This window comes from Phascolarctos cinereus, unplaced genomic scaffold, assembly GCF_003287225.1.
Source record: "Phascolarctos cinereus isolate Bilbo 61053 unplaced genomic scaffold, phaCin_HiC Scaffold_726;HRSCAF=1367, whole genome shotgun sequence".
NCBI lineage: Eukaryota > Metazoa > Chordata > Mammalia > Diprotodontia > Phascolarctidae > Phascolarctos > Phascolarctos cinereus.
In genome coordinates, this window is record NW_027556098.1 from 392,286,229 (window position 1) to 392,311,828 (window position 25,600).

Sequence of the window (25,600 nt, forward strand, 5' to 3'; positions counted from 1 at the left end):
TAGAACAGAGTTAAAAGGGGTTGCCATCTGGTGCTGAAGGACTAATGCCCCGTGAAATGACTTGCCGAAGGTCATTCAAAGGAAAGCATGGATATTTTTTCCACTGCGCCATGATGGCTCCTTAATACTTGCCTGAGGTAGACAAGGAGGGTTATGGGATAGGGGGAGGAAGGTGGCTTGCATATAGGATGGCAGGCCACTGGTATTCTGGACTATAAAGGTCAGCGTGCTGGTCAACTAGCACCAGGAGAGCGGCCTAGTCTGCCTGGCCAGCTTGTCCCCCACCAACCAGCCATAGTCCGACCAGATATGGCTGAGAAGCTTCTAGCACCCGTAGTCATTGAACCAAAGGGACACCACACCACTCCACTCCACTCCACTCCACTAACCCCTGGGGAGTGAGAAGGTGCCTGGCCACCAGGTCTAGGACCCAGAAGGATGTGCAGCTGGCCTCAGTCCATCCTCATCGGGCCAGTGCGGGAAGACTGCCATCAAGGATGTCCACTGCCCAGAAAAAAGCCAAGTAGTAACCTGGCTGTTTAGGTCAGCCTTAAAGGCATCCCAGAGGAATTTCACACATCCCACAGAGTCCTCATGAAAATCCCATGGCCATCATTGCCAGCCATATTGGAACAGCCTCTGGACTGAGAAGCCAGAGCCACCGAGGAGCTGGAAAATACCTTCAGGATGAAACTGACAGATCCAGAGAAACATACAAAGACTTATACAAACTGATGCAGAGTTAAGGAAGTAAAACCAGAAGGACAATTTACACAATCCCAATAGCACTGCCAAGACAAACAACCTTAAGAGACCTAACGATAACAATGCCCACAATAACAGCTGGCATTAATATAGTATTTTGAGGTTTACAAAGTACTTTACATATGTTCTCATTTGGCCCTCACAACAAGCCTGTGCATAAAGTGCTATTATTCTCCCATTCTACAGCTGAGAAAACTGACTGATACAATGACCAATCACAATTCCAGAGGACCAGTAAGGAAGCTGCTACCCACCCTCTGGCAGAGAGGCAATGGCCTCAAGATGCAGAATGAGACATGTGGCTTTTGATGTGGCCGATACAGGAATTTGTTTTGCTTGATTATATATATTTGTTACAAGAGTTTAGTTTTTCTTTTTTTTCTTTTTTTTTTTGCCAGCTGAGCAGGGGGAAGGTAGGAGGGAGAGAAAAATTAATGCTCATTAACTGAAAAAATATATTAAAGAAATAAGGCTTACCATGCTTTAAAGAAAAAAGGGAGAAAAATAGAAAATACCTCCAGGATCATCCAGTGAAGTCCCTGTATTTTTCAGACAAGGTCCAAAGGTGTCAAGTGAGAGGCAGAAGGGTACAGTGGAAAAAGCTTTGGAGGCAGAGGTGGTTTGTTAAGTCATTTTGCAGTCATGTCTGATTCTTTGTGACCCCATTTGGGGTTTTCTTGGCAAAGATGCTGGAGTGGTTTGCCATTTCCTTTTCCAGCTCATTTTACACATGAGGAAACTGAGGCAAACAGGATGAAGTGACTTGCCCAGGGTCACACAGCTAGTAAGTGTCTGAAGCTAGATTTGAATGCAGGAAGGAGTCTTTCTGCCTCTAGACCCAGCATTCTAGCCATGTGCCACCTGGGTTCAAATCATCATCATTCCTACCTACATGGCCTTGAGAAAAATCATTTCATTTCCCTGGGCCTCAGTTTCCTCATCTATAATGTGAGATAGCCTCTATGGTTCTTCCAGCTCAACACCAAAGATGCTATCTATGACTTGTCCAATGACTCATGGAGAGTTAGTATCAGAGGCAGCATTCGAACCCAGATCCCTTGGCTCCTGGTCCAAGGCACCCCAGCCAGGAAACCTACCTGCGAAGGTCGGCGTCAGGCTCATATACCCGGCAGGCTTCTGCAGCTCCCTCTGGACCTGCTCGTTGTATGCCTGGTACTGCCCGAGGACCGCGCTCCCCTTTTCCAGGCTCCGAAGGGCCCGGAAGGTCCGCAGCTTGGACCGGAGCAGCTCCTCCGGGTTGCTGAGGTTCCGGGGCAACTCCATGGCCACGTAGGTCAGGATCTCAGTCAAGTGGTTCTGGATGACGTCCCGGATGACTCCGTACTCTTCATAGAAGCTGGTCCGACCTGGGGGAAGGAAGAGGAGAGAGAGAAGTCAGGGGAGCATGGGGGGGGAGGGAGAGAGTCAGGGGGTCCCGGGAGGGAGGAGGGAGAAGAGTCAGGGGGTCCCGGGAGGGGGAGGGAGAGGAGTCAGGGGGACCTGGGAGGGGGGAGGGAGAAGAGTCAGGGGGGCATGGGAGGGGGGAGGGAGAGGAGTCAGGGGGTCCTGGGAGGGGGGAGGGAGAGGAGTCAGGGGGACCTGGGAGGGGGAGGGAGAAGAGTCAGGGGGGCATGGGAGGGGGAGGGAGAGGAGTCAGGGGTCCTGGGAGGGGGGGGAGAGGAGTCAGGGGGACCTGGGGGGGAGGGAGAAGAGTCAGGGGGCATGGGGGGGGGAGGGAGAGGACTGAGGGGGGCCTGGGAGGGGAGAGGACTGGGCCAGATGAGGACAAGGAAGGACCTGGTCAAGCCTCCAGTGTCTGTCAATTGCCCCCTGAGTCCAGTTCAAACACCTGAGACTCTAATATAAAAGCAGGTTGTTTTTTTCTACATTTATCCCCACCTCAGGATTTGCCTTCTCATATTCTTATAAGCCAACCAAACTGAATTCTGAAGCTTAAACTCATGCTTTCCCACCTCCGAGCTTTTGCTCACTCTGGTGCCTGAGCTTAAAACAGTCCCTCTTTCATCTGCTTGATTTCTTCCTTTTGCCACTCAAAAGCCAACCCCTCCTGGAAGGCCCCCTGAACCTTGTCCTGCACAATGCTGATGACTGTCTCCCTTCAATCTCACATTGTTTCCTGCCTCTCTGGTCCATGTGATAGCTCCTCCTGTGATAGCAAGTTCCTGGAGGACAGACTTATGTCTCATCTACATTTTGTATCTTCTCCAGCCCCCAGCATAGTGAGTTGTATAGAGTGATACTACTAACAACAGTAATTGATAAAAAGTAACATTTATATAGTGCTTACTCTATACCAGGACAGTTGGGTGGCTCAGTGGATAGAACACTGGGCCTGGAGTCAGGAAGACCTGAGTTCAAATGTGACCTCAGACACTTGCTTGCTGTGTGACCCTGGACAAGTCACTTCACCTTGTTTGCCTCAGTTTCCTCATTTGTAAAATGAGCTGGAGAAGGAAATGGAAAACCACTCCAGTTTCTCTGCCAAGAAAATCCCAAATGGGGTCATGCATAGTCAGACATGACTGAAACAACTGAACAACAAACATGTGCCTGGAACTGTGGCAATGTAACACGGTAGAAATGGATCAGATCTGCTGTCAGGAGAGACCTGACTCCCTCTTGGATTCCTCTTCCAACACTTGCTACCTGTGTGACCCTGGGAAAGTCATTTTAGCCTCAGTCTCCTCATCTGTAAATTGGAAGCGACAATTATCCTCACAGGGTTTTCATGAGGCTCAAATGAAATATTATAGACCAAAGTGCTTTTGAAAGTCACAAAGTTACATAGAAACTGTATAGAACTATTATTTTTACTATTACTACAGACACTTGTGCAAGGACATGGACAGGGAAGAGGGAATGTGGACCCCTGGGCCAGGAAGGCCATCCTTCCCCTCACTTTGTCCTTATAGAATCTTCTGGGCTGCTGCCTATACAAGGCCTCTCCTCATCCCCTCTCCCCAGGTATTTATTGGCAAATCTCTCCCTATTAAAATTTATTGGTCAATACATTGTATCCATTTATGTATGTGTTATTTTCTGGGTAGATCATAAGCTTCTTGAGGGCAGGCACTGTTTCCTCTTTTGTCTTTATCTCCACTTCCTAGCCCAGTGCTTGGTACATAGTATAGGGGATTAAGAAATACTTTTTGAGTTTAATTTGTTGAATTGAATGTAAGCAGCGCTGTTACAAACAACTCTGAGGTACCACCTCATACCCATCAGATTGGTTAAGATGACAGAAAATGAAAATGACAAATATAATGCATTGTGGGCGGAGCTGTGAACTAGTCCCACCATTCTGGTCATTTTTTTCTTTATTTTGTTTGGTTTTTGCTAGGCAATGGAGTTAAGTGACTTGCCCAGGGTCACACAGCTAGTTAGTGTGAAGTGTCTGAGACCGGATTTGAACTCAGGTCCTCCTGACTCCAAGGCCAGAGCTCTATCCACTGCGCCACCTAGCTGCTCCTAAGGAGCTGTTTAAGGATAAGCCAGGCACTGTGTTTGCAATGGCCAGTTTTCTAGGGGAAGAGTTCAAATTTCTGGACTCTTGAATCAGCTGAGGTGTGGTTTTGAATACTTATTTGACAGATCAGGAAATCGAGGCTCAGAAGCACAATTACTTGGCCAAGGACACACAGTTAATAAGTGGCCCAAAGTGGCTTGCAAACAGTCAGGTGGTATTATTGTTCAGTTGTTCTGTGACCCCATTTTGGGATTTCCTTGGCAAGGATACTACAGTGGTTTACCATTTCCTTCTCTAGTTCATTTTACAGATGAGGAAACTGAAGCAAACAGGGTAAAGTGACTTGCCCAGGGTCACACAGCTAGGAAGTGTCTGAGGCTGGATTTGAACTCATGAAGATGAGTCTTCCTGACTGCAGGCCCAGTGCTCTATGCACTATGGTGCCACCTAGCTGCTCTGGGGTTGGTATAATAGGTGCTTAATAAATGTTTGCTGATTGATTTATTGATTAGCCCTCTGTCCAATCTGAAACCTTAAGGCAGGAAACCACCTGTTTAGTAGCCAGGGAGTGTTTGTTCAAATCCCATCTCTACAATCCATGCCTGGGCAACCTCAGACAAGTTGCTTAGTCTCTGGGCCTCAGTTTCCTCATCTGTCAAATAAAAGGATTGGTCTCCACGGCCTCTTAAGTCCCTTTCAGGACTGGATTGATAATACTGTCACTTTCCCTCCCTCTCTGCCTCAGACACATCTGGTCTTGCATCCAGAAGAGGTTTCCAAACAAGTCTCATCTGCTGTCCCTGCAGTCACCTGCTGGGATCTTCAAAAACAGAAAAGCAAAGAGGCAAGGAGGGCCTGCGGGGAGGGGCTGGGCTCTCCTACCACCACCCCAGCCAGTCAGATCTGGCAGCTGGTCACAGCTGACTGGCGTTCCCTCACTCGCAGGAGGCACAGCCAGATGGGGGTGAGGGTGGAGGAGCTAGGTCCCCTGACCCTGGTACTGACCCTGCCGACAAACCCATGCTGACTGCAGCCCGAGCAGCCAGCCCACATCTGGCTGGGCTGCCAAGATCACTCTGCATCAGGCCCTATGACCAGTGACCTTCCTGTGTGGGCAGTACAGGCCTCCTCCATCCTGGGAAATTCTCCCTCCCTCCCCTTCCCCACCAAAGAAAGCCCCCCAAGGGCAAAGGCAACATTAGTCTCCACAGACAGGAGATGCCAGCTGCCTAGGAGACCTGGCAATAATGATAAAAATTCACATTTCTAGAGTGCCATAGGATCACAAAGGGATAAATTTTAAAATGACCGTATGGATGAGGCATCTGAAACACTGTCATCTTCATTTTACAGATGGGGAAAATGAGGCCCATAGAGGTGAGGTCACAGAACCCTAGCCCAACCCCCTCATTTTACAAATGAGGAACTCTTGACCAAGAGGGCTTTGAGTGATTTGCCTAAGGTCATGAAACTAGTGAGTGTCAGACCAGGCCCTTGGACTCCCAATGTGGCATGCCATTCTTTATACCACACTCTGCAAAGTGCTTCACATCAATTACCTCATTAGAACCTCACAATGACCCTGTGAAGTATGCGTTATCCCATGACTATATGTTATCCCCATTTTATGGGTGAAAAAACCAAAGCTAGATGGGGTTAATTGACTTATCCATGATCACACAAGTGCCAGAGTCAGGATATGGATTAAGAGTCATAATTTCCAGGAACAAGGAGATGACAGGGCCTCTGTCATCCACCCTGGTCAGATGACAGCTGGAACACTTTGGTCAGGTCTGGGCATGACATTTTAAGGACAGTGATAAGCTTAGGAGAGGGAGGGGGCACAACCAGAGAAAGGGCCTCAAATCCATGCCATATGAGGATGGAACTGGGGAGATTCAGCCCAGGCAGGAGAAGACCTGTCTGAAAGTTTGTCACATAGAAGAGGGATGAACATTCTTCCGTTTGGGCCCAGAAGACAGAGCTCTCACAGCAATGGGACAAGAAATTGCAAAAAGGCAAATGTAGGCATGATGTAAGGAAAAATACTCTAACTTGAACTGCCCCAAATTGGAAGGAGCTGCCTTGGCAGACGGTGAGCTGCCCCTCCCCAGAGAGCTCAAAGTAGAGGCTGGCTAGCCCTTGTTGAGGGCTTCCAGTGGTCACCAATCTATTACTCAATTAGTAAACAACAAGAATTCATTCACTAGGTGCTAGGCCCTGGACATACAAAGACAAGCAAAACAGCCCCTGCCCTCAAGAAGCTTACATTCTAACAAGGAAGACAACACATCATTTCAGCTGTGACCCCATTTGGGGTTTTCTTGGCAACAATACAGGAGCGGTTTCCCATTTCCTTCTCTAGCTCCTTTTACAGATGAGGAAACTGAGGCAAACAGGGTTAAGTGACTTGCCCAGGGTCACACAGCTGGTAAGTGTCTGAGGTAATATTTGAACTCAGATAGTCTTCCGGACTCCAGGCTCAGCGCTCTGGGCACTATGGCGCCACCTAGCTGCCTCATGTACCTCAGTAGTTGTAAAACACATACAAAGCAGAGAGGAGGGGGTTGGAGGGAGGGGAAGAAGAAGCCTCTAAGAGAACCAGGAACAGCTTTGTGCAGAAGGCTGTGCTTGAGCTGGGTCTTGGAGGAAGCCAGGGAGTCCAAGAGGTAGTGTTGATGAGACAGAACAATCCAGGCAGAGGGGACAGCCAGTGCAAAAGCAGGGAGGTGAGAGATGAAGGTCAATTGGGCCGGACCATGAGAATATGTAAGGGAATAAAGTGTAGAAAGGTAGGGTGGGACCAGGTGGTGAAGAGTCATCTATTAAGCACCTACTAAGTGCACTCTGGGGATACAGAAAGAGGCAAAAAAAAAAAAGACGACCCTGCCCTCAAGGAGCTCACAATCTAATGAAGGAGATAAAAAGCAAGCTAATGTAAAGGGGGAAAAAAGCTAGATACAAGATAAATAGGAGATAATTAGCAGAGGGAAGACACAGGAATTAAGATGGGTTGGGGAAGCCTCCCAGTAAAGGGTGGGATTTTAGTTAGGACTTGAAGCCAGGAAGAGTTTTAATGCCAAATAGAGGAGTTTATAATGGATCCTCCGTGGAAGAGGGAGCCACTGTGGGGGCGAGGGGACATAGTCATATTCGTGCTTTAAGAAAATTCCCTTGTGTGACCTTGGGCAAGTCACTTAATCCCATTGCCTAGCCCCCCAAAAAAAAGAAAAGAAAAGAAGAGAAAAGAAAATTCCTTAGATGTTCATCAACTGGGAATGGCTGAACGAGCTGTGGTATATGAATGTAATTGAATAATATTGCTGTATAAGAAATGATGAGCAGGCAGATTTCAGAAAAACCTGGAAAGATTTATATGAACTGATGCAGAGTGAAATAAGCAGAACCAGGAGAACATTATACGCAGTGAGAGCAACATTGTTTGATGATCAGCTGTGACTGACTTAACTCTTTTCAGCAATACAATGATCCAAGACAATTCCAAAGGACTCATAATGGAAAATGCTATTCACCTCCAGAGAACTATGGCATCTGAACACAGATTGAAGCATATATTTTTCACTTCATTTTTTTTCATGTTTTTTTTAAATCTATCTTTTTGTAACATGATTATGGAAATGTTTTACATGATTACACATATATAACCTATATATAATTGTTTGCTGTCTTAGGGAGGAAAGGAGGAAGGAAAAAAATTTGGAACTCCAAAATTTTTTAAATGAATGTTTAAAAACGTCTTTTCATGTAATTGGAAAAAAATAAAACAGTATTTAAAAAAAAAGAAAAGAAAAAGAAAATCCCTTAGAAAGTTATATGGAGAGTAAAAATATGTGTAGGGAAATATAACACCTACTGTACGCTAAGCACCATGTGCTTTTTAAAAAAATATTATCTCATTTGATCCTCACACTAACTCTGGGAGGTAGGAGTTGTTATTACCCTCATTTTCCAGATGAGGAAACTGAAGCAAGCAGAGGTACCCAGGGTAACACAGCTAATAAACAGCTGAGGCTAGATTTGAAGGGGGTCTTTCTGACTCCAGGGCCCAGCATTCTATCCACTGTGCCACCTAGCTATCTCATTAGAGGTTCTACAAAGTACTCATTAGTCAGGTCAAGTAAAGTCAACAAAATATTTACTGGGAATCTACTATATGCAAGGCACTTTATTAGGCTCTAGAGATATCAGGACAAAAATATAAGCAGTCTTCACCTTTGAGAAATGTATGTTCTACTAGGCCCACATTAAGTATAATATAGAATAAGGAATGAAGGCAGCAATAAAAAAAATCCTTGGTAATAGATAAGAAAAAAGAAAATCTTAATACTTTGGGAAATCTGGAGGAGTTGATATTTGCACTGAAACTTGAAGAAAAAAGAATTCTAAAAAGTGGAGGTGAAGAGGGATCATGTTCCAGGCAGTGAAGATGTCATGTTTTCATGCTTATGGTGGAGAAATGTAGTGCTGAGTTTGAGAACATCTCTAGTTTGGTTGGAATTTAGAGTGGAGGAAGGGACTAACGTAAAAGAAGCTTGGAAAGATAAGTTAGAGCCAGATTGTAGAAGTGTTTGGTGCAGTGGAAATAATGCTGAATTTAGAGTACTGAAGGATCTGAGTTTAAATACTGGCTTTTCCACCCAGTACTGATATAATCTTGGACAATTCACTAACTTTTCTGGGCCTCAGTTTCCTCATCCATAAAAGGAGGGAGTTAGACTCAATAACCTCTAAAATTTCTTCCAGCCCTAATTTTGTGATCCTTTGAAATTATAAGATAAGGAATTTATATTTTATACTACAGGCAATAGGGAGTCACAGAAAGTTTTTGTGTTAGGCAAGTGGCTTCATTAGACTTGTGTCTTGGAAAGATTGTTTTGGCAGCTATATAGAGGACAGATTGGAGTGGAAAGAGATTCACAGCAGACAACCCAATTAGGAGGGTATTAAAATAAATGATAAAAAGTGTGGATTACATTTACAATTAAAAAAAAAACATTTGCCAGTAGTATGTGAATCATTTGAAGCAAGCAATAATAATAAAGAGTATACTTCAATGGCTATTAGAGCCATTGTATTGATTTCTGATGTGGGAAAGTCAAGCATCTCAAGGATCATTCAAGCCCACAATGAAACACCAAAACACAAAGGAAAAATTGTTAGAATGTGAAAAACAACACCAAGGAGTGACACTGGTGGAGCATATTCCAACAAACATACTAATTAATTCCTCAGAAAACAAGCAAAAATTTTAAGACAAATGTAGCAAGTATAAAAAAAAGTTACATGGAGGATAGACTGGAGAGGGGAGAAAAGAGGGACTTGAGATCGGAAGGTCAATTGCAGGCGGGCACCAACATATTGCCATAGTTCAGGTGAGGGTGTTGAGGGCCTGAACCAAGATGGTGGCTGGGTGATAAGGGGATGGCGTCAAGAAAAGTTGGGGAACTACGAAAGACAAGATATGGTGGGCGATTGGCTAAAGGCAGCCAGGTCACACTTTGGGTAGAACCTAGAGTTCACTGAGTTCAAATCCAGCCTCAGACACTTCCTAGCTGTGTGACTCCGAGCAAGTCACTTCATCTCTGTCTGCCTCAGTTTCCTCAGTGGTAAAATGGGGATAATAATAGCACCTCCCTCCCAGGGCAGCTCTCAGATCACCTTCACACACTCATGATCCAGTAGGATCCACCTCAATGGTGGTCCTTTCTCTCTATACAGGGGTGTCCCAAAAGTCTTCAAGAAGCTAAGCTTACTGTGGGATTGGCCCACTTCCTTTCCTGACCTGACATTTTGTCTTCTGGCTTTATTTATAGAACATACACCCACAAAAACACCAGGACTGATAGGATTGAGTTCATAGGACTCTGGAGCTGAAAGAGTGATCTTGGAGGCTGACCCTTTTAATTTACACATGAGGAAACTGAGGCCTAGAGAAGGTGCAGCAGTTGCTGTAGGTCACACTGGTTAGTGTGAAGCGACCGTTCTCTGACTCCAAATTCAAGGATCTTTCCACTTCCTGGCCGTTACCAAATGGCCAGGGACTAAGACTTTTGGGATACCCTGTATAATTAGACAAATACGGTGTGATCAGACGAATCATAGATCCTGAACTGGAAGGGACCTGAGAAGTCTTCTACTCCACTTGTGTCAAATTCAAATCAAAAGAAATCCCTTTTGGCCAGCATTTTGACTTAGAAAACCACAAATTAACATCTATATTGTACAGTACTTGTATGTATTTGCAGTTCCAAAGCAGTGAAGGGTTTGACACCTTTAACAATCCAACCCACTCATTTGACAGATTAGGAAACTGAGGCCCAGAGAGGTTAGATGACTTGCCCGAAGTCATTCATTAAGTAGCAAAGCCAAGATTTGAACTCAGGATCTTAGGTTCTTCCCACTGCACTGTGATGCCTCTCCTTCAAGGATAATCCCAGGGACAGCCTGTGGTTACTTCCCAAGGACCAACCTAGCTGAGTATGGAGAAGGCCGGTCATTTGGTTATGAAATCTCTCACCATGGCAACCCATGAAGCAAAGAAAAAATATAAAATGGCCCTCGTGTCCTGAGTGACGCCCTTCATTCCTGCAGTGATGATGGCCAACTTAGAGAAAAGGGGGCTGAGGGCAGATGCTAAGAATCATGCAGCTTTTAGACTATAAGCATGAACTTAACTGTCAGTGCTCAAGAAGTGAGATCACTGTCCTTTGACCAACATGGGGACAACAAAAATAGCATGGTACAGCAAATGAAGGCGTAATTAAGTGCTTTTTAAAGTGCTATTTGCCAGGCACTGCATAAGTACTCAGGCAGCTAGGCGGTGCAGTGGATGGAGTACTGGGCTGAAGTCAGAAACACTCATCATCCTGAGTTCAAATCTGGCCTCAGAAACTTACTAGTTATATGACCCTGGGCAAGTCACCTCACCCTGTTTGCCTCAGTTTCCTCATTTGTAAAATGAGCTAGAAAAGAAAATGGCAAACCACTCCAGTATCTTTGCCAAGAAACCCCAAACGGGGTCATAGAGAGTGGAACAAAACTAAAAACAACTAGGCTTACAAAAACAAGCAAGCAAGATAGTCCCTGTCCTCAAGGAGAATCCACTCTAATGCGGAAAGACAACATGCAAAGGAGATATTAGAAAGGGGAGTGGAGAGGTGCACATACTGCAACATGGTTTGGTAACGGCCAGGAAGTGGAAAGATCATTGAATTTGGAGTCAGAGGACGGTCGCTTCACACTAACCAGTGTGACCTACAGCAACTGCTGCACCTTCTCTAGGCCTCAGATTCCTCATGTGTAAATTAAAAGGGTCAGCCTCCAAGATCACTCTTTCAGCTCCAGAGTCCTATGAACTCAATCCTATCAGTCCTGGTGCTTTTGTGGGTGTATGTTCTATAAATAAAGCCAGAAGACAAAATGTCAGGTCAGGAAAGGAAGTGGGCCAATCCCACAGTAAGAATAATGGGTAAATGAAGGATCAATAATTGTGCACCCATGCAAGGACAAGAGACCCAGAAGGTGTGAGCACTTTGGGAGGACCCCCTGGGAAGGATTTACGGGAGGAGATAGGCAAGACTCAGCCAGGCTGAGAAGGCATGATTGGGCTTCACTCCATAGCATTGGAAAGAATACTCATGTTGCTAAGGACATGGCTCCACAGAAGTAGGGAAGTATTCCGCCATCTTGGCTCAGAAAGGCAGGGACCAACTCTTGCCATTGCCACTTTTCAAACAGGGAGAATAGGGCATCAGAGGTCACAGAGCAGCAGGGGGAAAAAAAAAGAAGTTTGCTACCCAGAAATTCCACCGCTGGGCATATGCCCAACGAGAGCAAAGCCAGGCCCTATATTTGCCAAAATCTTCACAGCAGCATTTTTTGTGTGCTCTCTAAACTCTGGAAACAAACCGAGAGTCTATTGATTGAACAGCAGCTGAACAAACTGTGATATGTAAATGGAATGGAATATTATCGTCCCATCAGAAAGATGGGGCAGTGGAAAGAGTGGGGAATTTGAAATCAAAGGACCTGAGTTCAAGTCACTGTGGGACCTTGGATAAATTGTGAGCCTCATTTTCTCCCTCTTTTTTTCACAGCCAGTCTCAGATACTTAATAGTTGTGTGACCCTAGATGAGTCATTTCTCCCCATCTGCCTCAGTTTTCTCAACTGTAAAATGGGGATAATAATAGCACCTACCTCCCAGAGCTGTTGTGACAATCAATTAAGACAATATTTGTAAAGTACTTAGCACATTTCCTAGAACACAGTAGATCATTAATCTTTCCTCCCCTTCTCTCTCCCTTCTTTCCTCCCTTCTTTTCTTCTTTCCCTACTTTACTTCCTTCTTTTCTTCCTCTTTTCCTTCTTTCCTCCTTTCCTTCCTTCTTTTATCCTCCCTCCCTCAATCCTTCCTCCTTTCCTTCCCTGTTTTCCTTCCTTCTTTTTTCCCTCTCTTTCTTCCATCCTTCCTTCTTTCCTCCCTTCTTTCCCTTTTCCTCCTTCCCTCCCTTCCTTCCTTCCATCCATTCATAAGATGAGGGAATTGAATCACATGTATGATCCTATGAAATAACAAGAGAAGCATGAGAAGACCCGTATGAACTGATGCAGAGAGAAGCGAGCAGAACCAGGTAAACAACTACTTGTATGCGATGACCACAAGGAAGAAAACTCAAAATCGAAGCTGAATGCAGAGTTCGTTGTGGAGATCAGTCTTGGTTGCTGAGAAGGCATGAGAGGGTATCTCCCTGCTTTCCACAGAGAGGTGGGGAACTGAGGGTGGAATGTTGGAGATTTCTCTGTTAGTTTTGCTTGCCTGTCTTTGTTACGAGGGAGAGTTAATTTGGTCAGGGAGGTGTCTGGCCACGTATATACAGAGATGACTATACTATAAAAATAAAAGGCATCAATAAAGCTTTCCAATAAAAAGGTCATTTGAGTCTCCTAACTTTTAGACCCAGCATTTTAGTCACGAAGACGGCTTCACCCCAGAGGCACAGCCTGGGACTAGCTGGGAGGCCAGCAGGAGGCCCAAGGATGGACTCCAGAAGGGAACATCTGCTAGGGATCTGTGATCCTGGGGCTTTTACCAGGCAGCTGCCAACTCTGAGGTTAGTCAGCAAACATGCCGACCTGAATGGGCCCACCTGAGGCTGTCAAACATAACCCATCCCCCAGCTTAATCTCTTTTTTTGTCTGTTGGGGTTAAATGACTTGCTCAGGGTCACACAGCTTGTAAGTGTCAAGTGTTTGGTCTGAGACAGGATTTGAACTCAGGTCCTAGTGACTCCAGGGCCAATGCTCTATCTACAGTGCCCCAAAGGTATCTTAGCGAAAAATAATGATAATCATAGACAAAGTGCTGCCAAACTCTAAGCCAGGAAGTCATGAGTTCAAATCCCACCTCTGACACTCACTGGCTATGTGACCCTGGATAAGTGATGTCACCTCTCCTCATGCTCCTGGCCATACTATGATCACTGAGCCTCTTGAGTTTCAGAGAAAGTGCCAAACTGCATTGGTAGAGGTGACGTGGACCATGGTCCAAGAAAAAGACTAGTGAGTCCAACTAGATGACCTCCAGGGTCCCTCGCAGCTCTGGACCCATGATGATGTTAATATTGGGCATTCAGATAGCACTCTAAAGTTTACAAAGTGCCTAACATTCTTTTTCTCATTTGAGCCTTACAACAACCTGAGGAAGTGGGTGCTATTATTATCTCCATTTTACAGATGAGGGAACTGAGGCAGAACCAGGCTTAGAACCCAGGTGCTAGTCTTAAGATTCCATGTTCTTTCCCCTCATTCTTCTAGCCCAACACTGCAGCCTGCTCCAGACCTCAGCAGAGGGATGAGGAGAGGGGGAGTCTGGCTTCCAGGGTCAGTCAGAAGGCCAGCCCTCTAGCTGACCTTGTCTTTAAGAATGGATTTCCTGAGGAGCTCCCACATGGTGGAGCCTTAACTCCCCATCACCTCCCCAGCCCCACGTCCCAAGCAAGCCCTCGGGAGGTCACTGTGACCAAGGGAGACACCCTGGGTGAGGTTCAGCTCAGCTTCTCTCCCCAGGCCTTGAGAGTTTGCTCAGGGTGAAGAAGAGCCATGAGACATAATTAGGCAGAGGGATCACAATAACCATGACGACTCATTTCTGAGCGCTTCCAGGTGCTTCCAGGGTCAACAGGGTCCAAGCTGAGAGCTGGAACTCTTAGAGGTCATCCAGTCTGTCCTCACTCCCTAGTTGGGTGACCCTGGGCAAGTCACTTCACCCTGTCTGCCTCAGTTTCCTCCTCTGTAAAATGAGCTGGAGAAGGAAATGGCAAACCACCCCAGTATGTGACCCCCAAATGGGGTCACAATGAATCAGATCTGACTGAAAATGACTGAACAGCAAAAAAAAAAATCGGACTCTCTTATTTTACGGATGAGGAAACTGAGGCCTAGAGAAATTAAGTGACTTGCCCAAGTCACACAACTGGTAAGTGTCAGAGGCAGCATTTGATTTCTGGTCTTTATTGGCTCTAAGCTCAGTGCAACACTTAACTGCCTACTGCATACAACTGCCAGGCTGGTGGCTTTCTTCCTTCAGGTGGCCTCCGCACTTTGGCGTTTTTTCTGCGTCTGGCCTTCACTGTCCTCTTGGCTCTTGGCCGCGTTCTAGGCCTGCAGAAGGAGTGCATTCAGGCAGCCTCTCTTGGCCAAGAAGAAGCCAAGACTTTGGTCAAACCATTTCCCTTCCCTAGGGCTCAGTTGGATCATCTGTCAAAGAAGGGGCCTGGCCTTGAAAATGACATCCAGTCCATCATCTACTCAGCTGCCAAAATGATCTTCCGACCATGCCACCCCTCACTCTATAACTGCTTTCACTCCCTATTGCCTCCAGGATCGAGCGTCTGCTGGGACATTTAAAGTCCTTTCCAGTCTCCTCTCTCCCACCTCCGATGCTGACCTCCTTGCTTTCTCTCACCATAGCTCCCTTCATACCTTCTGCAGGATGCAGGAGGTCTTTCCCAGGCCCTCAGCCACCGCACTGGTGTCAGCCCCCGCCACTGGTGTCAGCCCCTGAGAGTACCTGTCATTTACACTGCATGCATCAACTGTATGTGCACTTCTTTTTACACATTGCCTCCCCTGGCTAAATGGTGAGCTGTGTCCACAGCTCCCTGCTCCTCCCTTCCGCCACAGACCCAGGGCAAAGAGGCTGAGCCGACAGGGCTTTCTGAGCAAGGCAGGAAGGGGACCCTCTTGGTATCTTTACCTTTCTTCATAGCAATTCCTGGTGCAGAGTAAGCACTTAATAAATGTTATTGATTGACTGACTGACATCCCTTCCCCCTCTAAAGACCTCACCACAACAGACAACATCTTACATTCATTCTCTCACTGGATCATATCTTATGTACCAGGACAGGCGGCATGTGAATACAGGGCTGGCCTCGGAGGCAATGAGATCTGGGCTCAAGTCTCATTTCTAACACATCCTGGCTGGGTCACCTTGGTCTAGCTAGCTCACACCTCAAACCCCCAGGATGAAAACACAGGCTTAGCTAATAAATAGGTAGGTAGATAGATAAATAGATAGATAGATAGATGGACAGGATGATAAACAGAAATAGATAGAATAGATAGGATACAAAATAGATAGCTAGGATAGATCGATAAAGATAGAGTAGATGGATAGATACAGAGATATATAGAGTAGATAGAGAAAGATAGAGTAGATGGGATAGAGATAGCTAGAATAGATAAGATAGATAGATAGAGTAGATGGGATAGAGAGAGTGTAGATAGGATAGATAGAGTAGATAGGATACAGTAGATAGGTAAAGTAGATAGGATAGATAAATAGACAGACAGATAGATAGATGATAGAAATAGATACACAGATACATAGAGTAGACAGGATAGATAGACAGATGGAGAGAGAAATGATAGAGATAGATAGATAGATAGATACACACATATAGACATACAGTAGATAGGGTAGATAAGTAGATGAGCAAACAAGTAATTAAATAATTAAATGGATGAACTACTAAACATATTACACATGTGCGTGTGCGTATACACCGCCCCACCCCCCAGGTCCTCTGACTTCAAATCCAAAACTCTTTCCACTCTGGCCCATGGCCCTCTTTGCAATGCCTACATCGCAGAGATTATTAGGAGAAAAAAGTACTTCTTTTGTTAGCCTGCAAACACTCAAAAATTGTCATGGTTATAAAATTATAAATAAAAGGTTGTTATAAAGCCTTCAAGTACTATTAACCCCAAACTGGGTCTCTTTCTCTTCCTCCATAATCCCAAGGCACATTGTCTCTGCAAACATGGGCTTTAAAGACCCTCAGATGAAAGATTACCAAAGTGAGGGAGGGAGGAAAACAGGGGCAGAGAACGCAGAGCTGATGCCTGACATGGAGGGCAGTGCCCAGGACCCCCAGACCCAGGGCAGACAGGCTGAGCCGACAGGGCTTTCTGAGCAGGGTGGCAGCACCGGGCCAGGAGTGTCCCACTCTCTGCTGAACACTGCAGACTAACTCTGCAGCCTCATTGCAGGGGGAGGAGGCAGCCAGGCCTGTCATTCTGCAGCAGCAGCGCCCACATGCCTGGCGCTGGCTCACTGCATCCCTTCTCTTGGTGGAAGAAAGGCAGCGGTAGTCCTTAGCCCCCATGCTGGGCCTCTCGCGGACAACTGGACTCTGGAAACTGGGAGAACAGGAACTAGACCAGCTGAGCTATGGCAGGAGACAGTGTTAGGGGCTGGGGACAGGAGTGACCTCCCAGAAACCAAGAAATAAGAGCAAATCAAGGGCTCACTAAGGACCTAATGCAGCCTGGTGACCTCTCTGCTCAAATCTGGGAACTTTCTAGGGTGCTGGGATGAGTCTATTAAGACAAAATTCAAGAGACATAAATGTAAAGTCTAACCTTTAGGTTCAAAAAATCAACCTCCCAAGGGCAGTATGGGGGAGGACTGGTTAGATGGCAATTAATCAGTCAGTCAACAAAAATTTATTAAGCACTTCCTACATGCCAGCTAGAGGCAGCTAGATGGCTCAGTGGATAGACTGCTAGGCTTGGAGTCAGGAAGACCTGAGTTCAAATCTGAACTCAGATACTTACTAGCTGGCTGACCTTGGGCAAGTCACTTAAGTCACTCTGTTTGCCTTAATCTACTGGAAGGAAATGGTAAACCATTCCAGTATCCTTCTAAGAAAACCCCACGGACTGCATGGCCCACAGGGTCACAGAAGAGTCAGACACTATTGAACATTGAATGTGCTAGACACCATACTAAATATTGGGGACACTAAGAAAGACCAAAAATCATTCCCACGTTTGACAGCATGTTAATGACTAGGTACAGGGAAGAAAGAATAGGGTAGAGATTAATTTGAAGGGGGATTAGCCCCTGGGGAGCAGAGACCAGGCCTCCTATGGAAGGTGGGATCTGAGCTGAGCCTGGAACGACAGCCAGAGAAACAGAGGCACAGGTGGGGGGGCAGATAATTTCAGCATTGGGGCACAGTTGGTGCAAAGACACAGAGATGAGAAATAGAGGGTCACGCTGGGATCTACAAGGAAGCCGGTATAACCGGATTGTAGAGTCTGAGAAGGGAGAAAGGCGTAAGAAGTCTAGGAAGATACAAAGGGGGCAGATCATAAAGAGTTTTAAATGCCAAACAGAAGATTTTGTGTTTGTTCCTAGAAATGAGAGGGTGCAGGGGTGGGTCACTGAGCATGGAGGTGGCCGGGAAGTCCCGGGTTAGAATGGGGAGAGATCTGGAGCAGGTAGAGTGGCCTTCTAACAGAGGATGACAGTGATCTCGGCGAGAGGTGACGGGGCACTGAATCAAGGCTGAGTGGCCAGAAGAGGACGTGGACAAGGGCTGCCGGGAAGGTAGCATCAAACCAGACGTGGGAGGGGGGATAGTGAGAGAGAGGAGTGGGCGATAACCCCCTGGACGCAAGCCTGGGTGACCAGCGGGCTGGTGGTGTCAGTAATGGGGAAATTAGGAGGAGGGGAGGGTTTAGGAGAAAAGATAAGGACGTTTCATTTTGGCCTCATTGAGTTTCGGGTATCTACAGGACACCTAGTTAGATATGTCCAGGAGGAAACTAGAGGTCAGGAGAAAGGTCAGGGCTGAATGAATAGACCTGGGAATTTTGTGCACAGAGATGACAGATGAATCTGTGAGAAATTACCGAGTGAATTAGTATAGAAGGAGAAGAGAAGAGGGCCCAGGACAGAGCCTGAAAAAGATCTGGGAGTTTCAGTGGCCTGCAAGCTCTGTATGAGCCTGAAGTGTTGAAGCAGCAGCTGAAAAAAGATATCTCAGTTTTGGACTGCATTGAGGGAGGGAGAGAATAAGCATTTGTTAAGTGCCTACAATGTGTCAGGCAGTGTGCTAAGTGTTTTATAATTACTATCTCATCTGATCCTCTCAACAACCCTCGGAGGTGGGTGCTGTTAACATCCTCACTTCGCAGCTGAGGAAATGGAGGCAGAGATTAAGTGACTTGCCCAGGGTCACACAGCTAATAAATGAAGCTAGATTTGAACTCAGGGGTTCCAAGGTCTTGGGCAACTAGCACTGGGTCTGGAATCAGGAAGACTCATCTTCAGCACTTCCTAGATATGTGACCCTGGACAAGTCACTTAATCCTGTTTGTCTCAGTTTCCTCATCTGCAAAATGAGCTGGAGAAAGAAATGGCAAACCACTCCAGTATCTTTGCCAAGAAAACCCCAAAATGGGGTCACAAGCTATCAGGCACGGCTGAAATGACTCAACAATTCTAGTGCACTGACCACTGTGCTGCCCAGTTACCTGAGAGACATGGTAGCTTCCAGGAAGAGGGAGATGATCATCCCTCATCTGAAGTGTTGTGTACAGTGCTGAATGGCACATTTTAGGGAGGACAGTGATAAGATGGAGAATTTCCAGAGCAAGGTAACCAAGAGGGCGGAGTACCACGGGTCCAGGCCATAGGAGGACTGGTTGAAAGGAACTGGAGATTTTGAGCCAGGAAATAAAAAAGCTCAGGGGAGACATGTTAGTTGTGTATTTATTTAGCTTGGCTTAGACTCCAGGAACACCACTCCTCACCCCTAACTCTCCAGCCCCAGCTGACCACCTGGAATCTCAGCACCACCCAGACTGACTCAGGTTGGGGATACTCAGCACATTCTTAACAGTGCCTCCCCGCCTCGGGCTGGAGGGAGGAGCACCCGTCCCGCCCTGCTAACGCCCTCACTTACAGAGAGCTTCCAGCCTTCTGGCTAACAGGGCGCTACCCCCTGTCTCCCCCACCCTTTTGAGCTTCCTTTTGTGTACTTGTCTTCCCCTTAGATTGTAAGCTCCTTGAGGGCAGGGACTATCTCTTTTTCTTATTTGTATATCTAGCTCTTAGCACAGTGCCTGGCACATAGTAGGCACTTTATAAATGTTTGCTGAGTTGAATTATCTGTATTGCCAGTGCCTAGCACACTGCCTGGCACACAGTAGGCACTTAATGTTTGTTGAGTTGAACTGAATTGTTTGTATCCCCAGCACTTAGCATACTGCCTGGCACATAGCGATAAATGAATGCTGACTGAATTGAATTGAAGGGTTGGTCTGTGGAAGAGGGATCAGTCTTGTTCTTCTACTTACCTCAGGAGAACAGAACCAGGCATGACAGGAGCAGCGGCAAAGATGCCAGTTTGGGCTTGGCATCAGGACAGACTTCCTAACAGTCACAGCCGTCCAAAGCAGAACGGTCTGCCTGACTCACTGGAGGTTGAGCGTATGGCAGAAGATTATAGCAGATTACTGGATGGCCTCTGAGCCCTTCAGCAACATAAAATTCAGAGATTCTCTGGTTCAAAGTGGGAAGAGGAAGAGCTGGGATTCAACCCAGGTCGACCTATTTGACTCCAAACTTAGCAGTCTTTCCCCCATACTTCATGTCTTCCCATGAAACATCGAGAGATGCCTGCTTTTTCCCCAGCACTCTCAGGGGGCCTCCTTCTAAGTGTTTGGACATCCATGGATACCAGCTTCTGGCTGCCAGCTTTTGATTGCCGACAGATTGAAATGACAAGAAACTAGCCAAGGGAAGACCCAAAGGACCTGCCCAGCCTGTAGTATCTTGGCAAAGTCAACCATCCAGGCTCCTGGTTCCCACGCACCACCAGCCAGAGACTTGAGTTAAGGGGGAGAGCCAGAGGCGGGGGAGAGCCAGTGAATGTCGCCCTCTCCACTCCTTCCTCCCTCTCTCCATCCATCACTCACTCACCCTCTGCATCCACCGTCTCCTTCATGACAATCTCTACCCTGTCCACATGGTGCCGGTTCCAAAGTCGGTCCAGGGCTTTCCAGTTCCGGTCTCGGAAGGGCAGGATCTGGGCCACTGCCTGTCAGGAGAGAAGAGGGACTGAGTTTGCCGCGTCCATGGAGAGCCCCCCAATCCTCCTGATTTCCTACCTGGGGACGGTCACTGGTCATTGGGACTGGATGAAGGATGGGTAGATGAACAGCACAAACCTTATGAATAATGCGACCTCATTCTTTTGGTCTCCTCTGATGGTGTCATCAGTGGAGGGAACTCCCAGTGTGGATTCTCCCTCTAGCAATGCAGATTAGTCATTTGTCATTTCTAGATCCTTGGGAGGAGGGGAGAGAGAAATTAAGGGCTCACACAACCAGCGTCAGATTAAAAGATGGGACATCAACCCTGCTTCTCAGGAACAGAGTGTTCGTCCAAGATGACCCAGGTAGCAAACAGCAGAGACGGAAGTGGAACCCAGGTTCTCCCCCTCCAGTCAGCCCCCTTTCCGAGCCCTTTCCTCTCCTTGACACCCTCCCTTTTATATTTTCCTTTCTTTTTGAGGGGGTCTAGACTTGTGATTTCAGGGCTTCCCCAGGAGGAGACTCCTTCTACCGAAAGCCCACAAGCGCTCTCTCTCATTTACTGCCTTAGTGAGTTATCTAGCACATTGAGGAGCTGAAGAGGGAGAGGAAGAAAAAAAAATATTTATTAAGCACCTACTATGTGCCAGGCACTGTGTGCTAAGCACTTTATAATTATTATCTCATTCGACCCTCACAACAACTCCAGGAGGCTGGTGCTGTTATTATCCCCATTTTACAGCTGAAGAAACTGAGCCAGACAGAAGTTAAGTGACTTGCCCAGGGTCACACAGCTGGTATCTGAGGCTGGATTTGAACTGAGGTCTTCCTGACTCCAAGCCCAGCCACCTTAATCGCTCAGAATTAGAGACAATATGTGTCAGAGGCAGTATGAGAACTGAGGTCTCCCTACCTCCAAGGCCAGCTCCCTATCTCTAGTGTGGTGAAGAATGCTAGGTGGCCTCTCATGTCTCGGTTTCCTCATCTGTAAAATGAGAAGGATGAATAGGTAACCTCTAATGTCTCTTACGATACTTCCTACCAGGCACTGCGCTTGGCCCTGAGGATGCAAAGAAAAAAAATCCCTGTTCTTAAGGATGTATTATAAGATATGTGTATATACATAATATATACATATATGCATATTATATTTCATATACAACACATTTTGTTGTTCAGATGTTTCAGTCATGTCTGGCTCTCTGTGACCTCATTTGGGGTTTTCTTGGCAAAGATACCGGAGTGGTTTGCCATTTCCTTCTCCAGTTCATTTTAAAGATGAGGAAACAGGCAGATAAGGTGAAGTGACTTGCCCAGGGTCACATAGCTAGTAAGTGTCTGAGGCCAGATTTGAACTCAGGTCTTCCTGACTCCTGGCCTGGTGCTATATCCACTGTACCACCTAGCTGCCCATATAATACATATATTATATATGTATGTATACATATATAATACATATATCAATTATATTACATATATAATACATGTGTTTTACATAATACATATATGTATGTAACACATATATATGATAAATGTATCTATTATACTACATATGCCATCTATGTGTATTATACATTTATTATATATTATACTTACATCACATGTAAATACAAATATCTACATATTTGTATTTTAACATTTATTCTGAATACCAAATTCTCTCCTTCTGTCCCTCCCACCTCTCCCCTCAACCAATGAGAAGGCAAACAATATGTATCACACAGTTTTAAAGGTTGGAGTACTGGAAGGGTGAAGACACCCTGACCCAAACCAGCTCTGCCTGGGTATGAAGCCAGTGGCCAAGCATCCCAACCAGGAAAACTCTAACCCCTGCAGGCCACCCTCCGTCTCTCACCTGCTTGCCAAGGTAGTGGTCTACACGATACATCTCCTCCTCTCGGAAGAAGCTTCCAAGCTCCTTGGAGAGCTCCTGGGCCGAGCGGCGGTCATGCCCAAAGGGCTTCTCGAGGACCACACGCAGCCAGGCTCCTGGGCCCGGCCGGCAGCTGCTGTTGATATGCTGAGCAATCTCTGCATAGGCGAAGGCAGGGACGGAAAAGTAGAAGATCCTCCCAGACTCCTGAAGCCCCTCCTGCTGGAGCCGGGCCTCAATGTCCTTGCTGAGGGTCACGTAGTCCTCGGCCGTCCACAGCTGCCGGTACTGGCTCAGCTGCAGAAACTGCCCTTTGAGCTGGGCACAGCGCTCGGGCAGCATGTCCGAGGGGCAGGAGAGCTTCTCCAGGGCCTGGGCCATCAGCAGCTGCCCCTGCTCGGGCCGCGTCAGGGCCGCCCCGTGGAAGCTGAAGCTGTGGCCGTCGCCCGCCTCGTCCAGGTACAGCTGGAACAGTCCCTGCCAGAGGTACTTTTTGGCCAGGTCCCCCGTGGCTCCCAGGAGGATGATGGAGACGTGGCCTCGGGGCTCCTGGGCTAAGATAGACCCCAGGATGGTGGCGGCACAGATGACAATCCTCAGCATTGTGAGCCCTAGGGACCAAGGGGACATGGGAGGACATTAAACAAGAAAAGATCAGATGTGGGGCTCGAGAGCTGCTGACGTGAGAGGTCCCAGCATCTCCTGCCTGCTGGAAAACATCTAGGCGTCGTTTATAACCACTTTACTACGTGGGAAATACCTTAGACTTTGGCCGCCTGGGTGCTGACCAGGGAGGCCTTCATCAGCAAAGATCTTCCGCAGCCCACCCTGGGGCAAAGCTCGAGTCTGCGGGGGGCAGAGGTGGCCACTGCAGGGACCACAGGCTGGGGCTGCCCCTGGTGGAGACTGTGCCAGGCAAGAGGGAGAGGCAGGCAGCAGCAGCGGGCCATGGGGGTCTAAGGTCATCGGGGCCCAAACCCCTCATTGCACACAGGAGGAAACAGGCCCCGCAGTGCAGTCACTTGTTCCAGGTACATAAGAGCAGAGACAGAATTCACCCCAAATCCAGATTCCAAAGGCAGGGCTCTGCCCAGCTCCACAGTGGCCTGCATTAACTTAGGATGCACCAGATGCCAGGGCAAAAAGGCAGGAACCAGGGCAGAGAAAACTGAGGGGCCACTGAGACAAATCATGACTCAGAGGAAAGGACAATGCAGCTCTGACATTCTGTGTTCTAAGGGTTCTCCTAGCTCTGACATTTCCTGTTCTAAGGGCCCTCCCAGCTCTGACATTCTGTGTTCTAAGGGTTCTCCCAGCTCTGGCATTCTATGTCCTAAGGCTCCACTACATCTCTGACATTCCATGTCCTAAGGGTCCTCCCAGCTCTGACATTCTATGCTCTAAGGGCCCTCCCAGCTCTGACATTCTATGTTCTAAGGACACTCCCAGCCCTGACGTTCCCTGTTCTAAGGACCCTGCCAGCTCTGACATTCTGTGTTCTAAGGGTTCTCCCAGCTCTGGCATTCTGTGTCCTAAGGCTCCACTACATCTCTGACATTCCATGTTCTAAGGGCCCTCCCAGCTCTGACATTCTGTGTTCTAAGGGCCCTCCCAGCTCTGACATTCTATGTTCTAAGGCCCCTCCCAGCTCTGACATTCTGTGTTCTAGTTCTTTCCCTTTATGTTCTAGGGGTCACTCTGGCTCTCATGTTCATGATGTGGTGAAAAGAGCACAGGATTCCGAGTCAGAGGACAAAAATAAAAATGAAATAACCCTGCTCTCAAGAAGCTTCCATTCCACTGAGGTAAACAGAAGACATCCCCCAAACAAATACAGAGCATTTCAGGAAGCACTAATGACTGGGGGATGCAGGGAAGTCCTCCCACAGGAGCCAACACTTGAGTTGAGCTTTAAAGTTGGGGATCCCAAGACGCTTAAGTGAGGAGGGAGAGCCTTCCAGGCGTGGGGTACTGCCCAAGCAAAGGCCCGGAGATAAGTGATGGATGGGATGGGGGGCCGTCGGCAAGCAGAGCAGGCTGCGGCAGAGGGCAGGCTGGGCAGTGACCCGGATGGGACGAAGACCATCGAGGTCCACCCACTTCACAGATGAGCAAAGAGAGGCCCAGAGAGGAAGTCACTCCTAGACTCAGAGGCCATCTACTCCAACACCTTCACTTTACAGATGAGGAAACTGAGTCCCAAGGAGGTTTAATGGACTTGACCAAGTTCATACAACCCCCCCCGGATGCGAATCCTCCACAGCCAAGGACTCACCAAATCTTGTTTTTTCTATCCTTACCTCTCTTGAATCATTCCCTCTCTCCACTGAATTGACTACCAAATTAGTACCACCTAGCTTCCCCTTAGCACGGATAGGGATGTACAGAACATGACAAAGCAGAGAAGGAAGCTTGGCAGCCAGGCGGCACAGTGCACAGAGTGCTGGGGCTGGAGTCAGGAAGACCTGAGTTCCAAGTCCAGCCTCAGACACTTACTAGCTGAGTGACCCTGGACAAGTCACTTAACCTTGTTGGCCTCAGTTTTCTCATCTGTAAAATGAGCCAGAGAAGGAAATGAAAAACCACTCCAGTATCTTTGCCAAGAAAACCCCCAATGGGGTCACAGAGAGTCAGACAGGACTGAAAAACAACTGAAATCTCCCCCTGAATCCATAGAACAAATTGTCTCCCCTATTAGAATGTAAGTTCCTTGAGGGGAGAGACTGTTTTGCTTGTCTTTGTATTGTCTAGAGCCTAGCACGGCAAGTAGTATACAATAAGTGCTTAATAAATGCTTGAACAAAGGAATGAAAGTATCCCTAGCACTTAGCATAGAGTAAATGGCCTGGCACAGAGCAGATACTTACTAAATCCCTGTCAAAGGAAAGCATGAAATGCATTCTCCACACTTAGCACAGTGCCTGGCATCTAATAGGTGCTTAATAAATGCTTGTCACAGGAAAGCATGAGGGGCAGCTAGGTGGACACTTAACTAGCTGTGTGACCCTGGGCAAGTCACTTAACCACAACTGCCTAAAAAGAAAGAAAAAAAAAGGAAAGCAT

The 25,600-nt window shown here is 47.1% G+C and overlaps 1 protein-coding gene across 3 annotated transcripts in view; it reads right to left on the bottom strand.

The window, feature by feature from the left end:
* H6PD (hexose-6-phosphate dehydrogenase/glucose 1-dehydrogenase) overlaps positions 1-25,600 on the bottom strand; it is a 57,440-nt gene that overhangs the window by 11,878 nt on the left and 19,962 nt on the right. For all 3 annotated transcript variants that reach the window (XM_020974426.2, XM_020974431.2, XM_078145691.1), the window contains 3 exons: positions 22,520-23,148; positions 20,552-20,669; positions 1,863-2,132 (listed from right to left, as the gene is read on the bottom strand). In XM_020974426.2, coding sequence (XP_020830085.2) covers positions 1,863-2,132; positions 20,552-20,669; positions 22,520-23,140 — 1,009 coding nt within the window. In that variant the 5' untranslated portion in view covers positions 23,141-23,148. The remainder of the gene's footprint in view (positions 1-1,862; positions 2,133-20,551; positions 20,670-22,519; positions 23,149-25,600) is intronic.